Raw genomic sequence first — 8562 nt, forward strand, 5'->3', positions numbered from 1 at the left:
TTTTGGGCTCCTCCTAAGGGCTGGCATCACTTCTCCAGCTCTGCCCTCTGTAGCACTCTAAGCTCAGGTTGATACATTCTACTATGGCTTTTGTTCTTAGTGATCATCTCATGGTACTGACATCTCCAATACACTGGGGTGTTCCACTCCAACTAGGCTTCACCAATAGCCTCTCATAGGCTTTCTTCATGGTGCCAACCCTCAAATCCTTTGTATGACCCCTTCAGTCCTAAGCCATCAATTACAACTGAGGCTGCACCTTCACCAATGGCCTTCCATGGCCTCTCACAGTGCCAAGCCTCAGCTGTTCTTCATGACCCCTTCACGCTTTCAAAGCCAGTACCACCTAGGTGACTCTTACATATTACTAAGTCCAGCTGCAGCACGAGGTACAACCTTGGCTATCTCTGAAACACAACTTCTTTGTGCTCCCAGAAAATAATTCCCAGAAGATTTCACCTCAGTGATGCTGGTCTCTTCTTAATCATTGTTAATTTCTTAGCTCCAGCTAACCAGCATCAATTGTCCCAAAAGTTCCTTCCATTCTTAACTCTAGAGCCAGAGCCACATGGCTGAAGCTGCCAAGTTCTGCTGCTTGCAGGAANTAGAACATGACCCTCTTGTACTATTACATTGTCACTGGCTTTCTGTTTTCCAACTCCTTCACTGCCTAAGCTTGGCTGTCCTGGATCTTGCTCTGTAGATCGACCTTGAACGAAGAGATCAGCAGGCCTGTCTCCTGAGATTAAAGTTGTGTACCACCATACCTAGATCCAGATTTAGCTGAGTAAGATCTTACCCAAAGGTCCCACACCCTTAATCTCTTATCCTAGAACACAGGATTTTGCTCCATTTCACTTCCTGGTACCCCTTTAATACTCGAACCATATATTTTATATTTTTCCTTTCTAAGCTTGCTATGCTTGTTCAAATTTCTCTTCATAAGACTTGACCAGAAAACAAAAGTCTTTGCTGGACTTCTTGGAAACTTCCTTTATCAATGCAATTAATCTGAGTCTCTTCACCTTAGCCTCAGGCAGACTTTTCAGGCAAGGGCAAAAAGTAGCCACATTCTTCACCAAAATATCACAAAAACAGTCTTTATGCCACATTCTGAAATTCTTCTGTGAAATCTCTTGGGCCAGGTCAACACTGTTAAATTACTCCCAGCAACAAAGTTTTCCATATTACTAGTAGGATGACGCATTAAGCCACATTTAAAGCTTTCCACTGTGTTCCAAATCCAAAGTCCCCAAATCCACATTCTTTCAAATAAAAGCATGGTCAGGCCTATCACAGCAATACCCCACTCCTGGTACCAATTTCTGTCTTAGTTAGGGTTTTACAGCTGTGAACAGACACCATGATTTTTTTGTATAAAAACAATATTTAATTGGGGCTGGCTTACAGGTTCAGACGTTCAGTCCATTATCATCAAGGTGGGAGCATGGCAGCATCCAGGCAGACATGGTGCAGGAGGAGCTGAGAGTTCTATGTCTTCATCCAAAGGCTGCTAGTGGAAGACTGACTTCCAGGCAACTAGGGTGAGGATCTTATGCCCACACCCACAGTGACACACCTACTCNAACCAGGTCACACCTATTCCAACAAGGCCACACCTCCAAATGGTGCTCTCCCTGGTCCAAGAATATACAAACCATCACACCCACCCTGCCAGCCATCTTTTGACTGCTACTCCTCTCTTCAGTGTTTCTATCCCCCCAAAATATTAGCCCCCCAGTATTTCTGAATGACAGACCATAAAACATACTTCAATTTGGCAAAAGATTTGAGAAGACTGTTCAAAGATTATTGACAAGCCCATGAAAACATACTTATCAGTTATCAGGAAAATCTGTTTAAAATTCAGTGAGACCCACTACATTTCCACTCGGTGTTGGCAAGGGTGTGTAGAAACTACAACTTCTTACACACCACTGGCAAGACTAGTAAATATCACATCTACTCTCTAAAACAATCTGACAGGCTCTTAAACAGTTAGACATTTCAACCAGGTCTCCTGTTGTAGGCCTATAATCCCAGCTAGTTGGAAGGCTGAGGCAGGAGTATCACCAGTTCAAGGCTTGCCTAGATACAGAGTTCAAAGCCAGTCTAGATAACTTAGTGAGATCATGTTTGAAAAAGGTAAAATGTCTTCAGATATAATTCAGTAGTAAATGCTTAAGGCCCTGGGTTTGATCTCTAGGACATGACAAATAGGTAAACAATTTCAACCCTACCTCTGAAAAAAGAAAGTAAAGATCACTATACAATCTACAAACTTTAATCCAAGATAGCCACTTGAGAGAAAATAAAAACACAGAACCACACAAACACCAAACTACCTGAATAAAAGTATTATCACAATGGAATAAATTCAGCAATAAAGCTAAATGAACTATTACTTGCTTGTTTGAGACAGGGTCTCACTCTGTAGTGCAGGCTGGTCCAGAACTATGTAGACCAGGATGGCCTTGCCTCCTCTGTGTTGGGATACAGTGTGCAACTACGTCTAACTGAAGAAGCTACTGACACATAATACAACTTGGATCAAGCTAACGACACTATGCCAAGTGAAAATAATCAATCATAAAAGACCACACTGGGGTATTCAGAGGTTACCAGAAAGTGCAAATCTATAGAGATCAAAACCAGAATAGTCACTGCCAGGGACTCAAGAGGGGAGGACAGGGGACTTCTGGGATTATAGACAATTCTACATCTAGACTATGCTCACGCCCATCCACCTCCTTCAGGTTATAAATGGGGCTGGGAGTCTAGCTCAGTGGCAGAGCAATTGTTTAATATATCTAAGACATTAGATTTGATTCTTTGTCTTCATGCCTTAGTTACATACATGCAATGGTAAATTTATTACAAATTATATAACTCAATAAAAAACTGCTATTTTAAATTGTATTTTGTTTACTGAAGGGAATGGAGGCCAGAGAAGAATTTGTTTTCTGCAAGGGCTAGCACTCTTCTGTCATGTATGTCCCAGGGAATTAAACTTGGGTCACCAGGCTTGGCTGCAGGTGTTTTCCTACTGAGCCACATTTCTAGCTAGTAAAACTGCTTGCAAAGAAGCCACCCACAAGCTCATTCCTCCTGAAGACTTGAGCATGGCCTATCTGTGCCTGCACTCTGCATTCTCCCATACTCATCGTGCCTCCACAAAGTACTCCAGACCCTGAGTTTACTGTTTATCACCTCCAGTTTTATTATGCAAGCAGCACTAAAGCCTAACTTCACTCTGTGTGTCTCATGTCACCCAGATGCTTGCTTGTCTTAGGGATTCTTCTAGTCTAGAAAACACCCCTCTCCACAACCCACTTTTCCTCCTCACACGTTCTTGTTAGAGGGACCAGGTGGGCTGTCAGACAGAACCTCTATTCCCTAGATTTTTCTGGCAATCAGCCCCAGGCCTACTCACAGAAGGCAAATGCTCTACTATCAGCAACATCCAGCTGCCCAACCACTTCTTCTCAGCATCCTTTCACTTACAGGGCTGATCCCTGAACCTCGTGTAGCACAGATACCCTCTTGAGGGTTGACTTATGTCTAGGTTAAGCACTGGTTTTGAGCACACTTTGTAAGTTTTGCTATCCTTGAGTATTTTCACTACTTTACAAACCATTACTAAAGATAAGCATCTGGATTGGTCCCAAGTCTTTTCTTGGGTAAGATGTAAAGGTAGGCCTGGCCATCACACACACAAATATCAACACGTATGTACATGTTCCTAGGTATATGTAAGTTTCTCTAGAGCAGTGTATCAGTGGCAGCTTGCCACCTGATCTTGTATGTGTCTGTGTATAGTTGAGTGCTTCTGCACATGTGTGCAGAGGCCAGAACTGGACATCAGATAGTCTTTTTCTGAACCTTGAGCTTGTACCAGCTCAGCTGGGCTGTAAGCTAACTGTCTAGCAGTTCTCCTGTTTCTGCCGTTTCAGAGCTGGTACATGCAGGACGCTCTTTTACAGCTGAGTCTGGCCTTCATGCCTGCACTGCAGCACTCGGCTCCGCTGAGCCACCTCTCCTGCCTAACACTTTCTCACTGCTACCCCATTTCTAAGGGTGCCATATAACCTCTTATGAGACAGACATCCAGCTTTACAATGTAAAGATCTCTCAATACATCACACTGCACAATCTTCACAATCGTCCATCTACACATGCTTTCCCCTTACCCCAAATTCAAGTCTTTGTAACAGGTGATATTAGTCAGCTCTATCCTGCCACCAGCTAGGTCTCAAGGACCCAATTCAGGCTGTCAGGGTTGGCGCCTTTATGTACGGAGCCATCTTGTCAGCCTTTTGGGGGTTTGTTTTTGTTTTTTATTCTGGTTTTTTTATTTTAGTTCTTTGTTACAGGGACTTGCTATGTAGCTCAGGCTAGCCTTAAACTATAGACTCCCAGGTGTGAAATCTGTAACTATGTGTCACCACATCTAGAAGGATAAGCCACAGGCAGGGTGGCATGTGTCCCATGACACACGTAGAGGTCAGAGGACAACTTGTAAGAGTCCGTTCTCTTCTTGTTCTGTGTGGGCCCACAAAGGTGAGGAACACCTCAGCAACGACATCTCTACTCGCTCCCTGGCCTCCACCCAGCCATTTACAAACACACATACACTTGTGAACACACATGCTTTCCTCAATATAAAAGAATAAACACACATATAAATGCAAAAATTGAAATACAGATTTGGAGATTAAGTCACTTTTTTGAATTTTAAGATTATATATTCATACAGATTAGGATAGTAATGTCAAATGAAACTGTAGTTTATGTAAATAATCACTTTTTTTCTAATGTATTTATATCCTTATAATAGCAGAAATATAGTGAGTTTAGTGAAGACAAACCTTTTAAGTGGCCATGTCTCTATAAAAAGACTTACTGCTATTCATTAAAATACTATTCTTCAGTGTTTTCTAGACTACAGGACAATCATAGTAAAACTTACCTCTGCCTTTTTACTAATATGATCTGTAAATAAAAAAAAGAAAAGTAAAGTTTTACAGGAAAGAATTAACAAATACAAATATTTCAACAAGAAAAAAAGTTGCTGAATTATAAAGTGTTACACACAGAGTTTTCTAAGATTCATATCTGACTTACTATTAGGCTTAGGATGTTAAAACCTAGCACAGACTTGCTAGTTGTGTTCAGTTTCAGGACTACATTTTATATCCTAGTGATGCCACTGCACCAAGGGATGGAATTAAATTTTAAGCATGTGAGTTTTATATATAGCTCAGTTACCTGGTTATATGTATTTTTCAGAGGACAGAAAATAGAGGAGATAAATCTATGTCTAAAATCAGATGGCTATTAACTGAAAATGTTCAGATTACTGTCTTTGTTGAATGAAATAAAAACTATGATAGTAATTTATGGCCTTAAAAGCTATTAGCTATATTATTTTTAAGATGAACAAAGTGATCTGATTGTACTGTAATAAAATTCCTAACATATTTACAGATGTGTGTTTATAGAATTCAACAACAGAACACTAACAGTTACAGATGAAGCAAACCATAGGCACAGAAACTCTACAAAGCTCTTCCAGGCAGGAACAGCAGAGCAGGAGGAGGGAGAGAATGGCTCAGCCTAAAGCACTAGGCAAGGCCACAGCCTGTAATTTAAGGGTGATCAGGATAATAGGTACTTGCTTTAAGTTAGGTGATCAGGATATCTACTTAACAATGTTCTTGCCTACAAGCAATTATCACCTCTCAAAGAAGAATCTGACAGAATACCTTTCTTATGACCAACAATTAGAAAGACTGCCTCATTTTCTACATCATTTGTCCATCAGTACAGTACAAAATGCAGTCAACCTCAAAATCATTAATTGACATCAAACTAATTTTTCTGGTATGTTCTACTTAGCAATAGGATGCCATAATCCAAGGGAAGGTCACAACTGTGACCAACACAAATTGTAAAAAGCTATGTAGCTTCTCTTTGCTATACTCTCAATGTAGCTAAGAAGTTTGCTCACAACTTAAGGAATCACATGGAAATAAATTAGGAGTTTTAAAAAGTATTTTTGGTATGTGTTTTGTCTCATGTGTCCCAGGCTGACTTTTGAGGATGAAGCTGAGCTTCTGATGCCCCTGCCTCCATCTCTTCAGTGCTGGCTCACAGGCACAACATGAAGCCAGGTACATGTGGTGCGAGGACTCAGACTCAGAGCATCCTGCAATGGCAGGCAGGTAAGCCCACCACAAAGAGTGCTGTACTCCAGCCCTAATACGTATTCTTTTCATACCTCTGCCTAAATGTTAAAGAAGTTTCTTTCTTTTTAAAAAAGTTAAGGCTGAAGAGATGGCTTAGTGACTAAGAACACTGGTTGTGCTTGCAGAGGACCTGGGTTTGAGTCTGCTTTTACCTCTTGTTCTAGGAGGTATCCGATGCCCTGTTCTGACCACCACAGGGACCAGGCACACATGTGGTGACAGATACATACTCAGACAAAACATTCATACAATAAAAATAATAAAATTTAAAAATGTACAGAGCTAAAAACCTACCCACTTACTTTATGTGTGTACTTTTGGCCAGCATGTTTGCCAAGTAGTGCTTACGGAGGTCAGAATATGGAGGTCAGAGGAGGGCACTGCTCCCCCTGGAACTCTATTTCAGACAGTTGTGGTGCAGGAGATTGAAAAAGGGTCTCCTGGGACAGAAGCCTTCACTCCTCGTAACTGCCAAGCCATCCCCACAGACCCCAAAAGTATCGTGTAAAACTAATTACTCTCGGTAAACTTATATGTTTTACTTTAGCACGTCTTTTATCCCTAAACCAAAGTAAGTTATTTAGCCTATAGGAAAACTTTCCTTTTTTTTTTTTTAAAGGATTTAGTGTGTGTGTGTGTGTGAGTGTGTGTATGTGTGTGTGAGTGTGTGTATGTGAGTATGTGTGTGTATGTGTGTGTGCAGATGCAACTAGAGACCAAAGCTCCTGGAAGTGGAGTTAGAGGTAGTTGTGAGCTGTCTGGCATGGATTCTGGGACTGGAACACAGCTCCTCTGTAAAAGACACAAGCATTTAACTTCTGAGCCATCTCTCCAACCCCAGGAAGAACTTTCTTGATCCTCAAATGAAAGCAAAACCTCCAAGTTTACTCTTAGTTTCACAGAAAAGCTAGTTTCTGAAAACTGTATTTAGATTTTTCATACTTAGTTTCTGAAATTATTGCTGGGACAGCATTTATCCTTTTTTGCATTTTATTTATTTATTTATTTATTTATTATTTGCTTTATCCTTTTAAGCAGTTTTTTTTTTTAAGGTTTATTTATTATGTATACAGCATTCTGCCTGCATGTATCCCTGCAGGCCAGAAGAGGGCACCAGATCTCATTATAGTTATGATGAGCTATCATGTTGTTGCTAGGAATTGAACTCCGGACCTCTGGAAATCCAGAACTACAACAAGGTAAATTATTACTGAGCTTTACAGAGTCCTACTGACTGATTTAAAGTTTAAGCCCTCAAATAGTTATTTCCAAGCAGATGTTTTAAATTTTGTCCCTGTAAAATTCATGTTCAAATATAACTATCATTGGAAAAAATACTAAGCAAGAGACCCTTGATCCCAGCCTCTGTTCCTTGGGAAACAAACAACCCACCATGAACAGTCCAAGTTTTGGAAACACTGCATTTGTGTTCTAAGAAACGCTCACCACACAAATCAGGAAGATGGTGAGTGAGTGTCTGAGAGCAGGGGTCTGGGCGCAAACAGCTATGATAAAAAAAAAAAAGTGCCGAGAGAAATAAAGGAGCTATAGGAAATAGAAATGAGGCAAGTATGATATCTTCTCCCAAAAGAAAGCCTGCTGGGACAACCCAACGTCCCACGTGGAGATAGCTCCTGCCGGAAGGCACTGGGAAGGACGCCTGCTCTAATAAGCCTCAAAAGGAATGCATGCACTGCAGGCACCCAAAGGAGGCTGAACCCAACTGCCAAGGAAGAATGACAGCACAGGAGACCTCACACAAGTGCTAGCCTGGGGACAGGGATCTGAGACAGAGGATTGGACAGAGTATACAATTCCCCTTCCCTTGCTACTGCCCAGAGTAGCAAGAGCCAGAGACTATGGGCACTGGAACTCAGCCTGCCTTAGTCCACCAGCAAAGGGGTGCAGCTCTGCACCACACATGCACAGAGGAAGCACAAGGGAGGAGGTCAGGAGAGCCACACCGTTCCCTCCCCACCCCCCATCATAAAGCCAAGAGAAGATTCACATGAAATACATGTAAAACAACAGACAGGGTCATATACACTCCAGAAGGGGCACAAACACAACAAAGACACTCAAAACCATGACAGAAGATTCCTCTTGGAAACCGCCACATGCTGACAGTGTCTCAGTACAGAGACCAAGGATGCCCAGATTCCTGAACTGCCAAAAATACCTCAGAGCCACACTTTAAAAATCAACCACCACCAAAAATCCAAACAAATGGATTTAAGACCTATACAAGAAAATTATTAAATAGCTGGGCAGTGGTGGCACACACCTTTAATCCCAGCACTTGGGAGGCAGAGGC

The 8562-nt window shown here is 41.6% G+C and overlaps 1 protein-coding gene across 2 annotated transcripts in view; it reads right to left on the bottom strand.

Moving 5' to 3' along the window:
* Gkap1 (G kinase anchoring protein 1) overlaps positions 1-8562 on the bottom strand; it is a 38187-nt gene that overhangs the window by 15225 nt on the left and 14400 nt on the right. For both annotated transcript variants that reach the window (XM_021180396.2, XM_021180398.2), the window contains exon 6: positions 4970-4992. In XM_021180396.2, coding sequence (XP_021036055.1) covers positions 4970-4992 — 23 coding nt within the window. The remainder of the gene's footprint in view (positions 1-4969; positions 4993-8562) is intronic.

This window comes from Mus caroli, chromosome 13, assembly GCF_900094665.2.
Source record: "Mus caroli chromosome 13, CAROLI_EIJ_v1.1, whole genome shotgun sequence".
Taxonomy (NCBI): domain Eukaryota; kingdom Metazoa; phylum Chordata; class Mammalia; order Rodentia; family Muridae; genus Mus; species Mus caroli.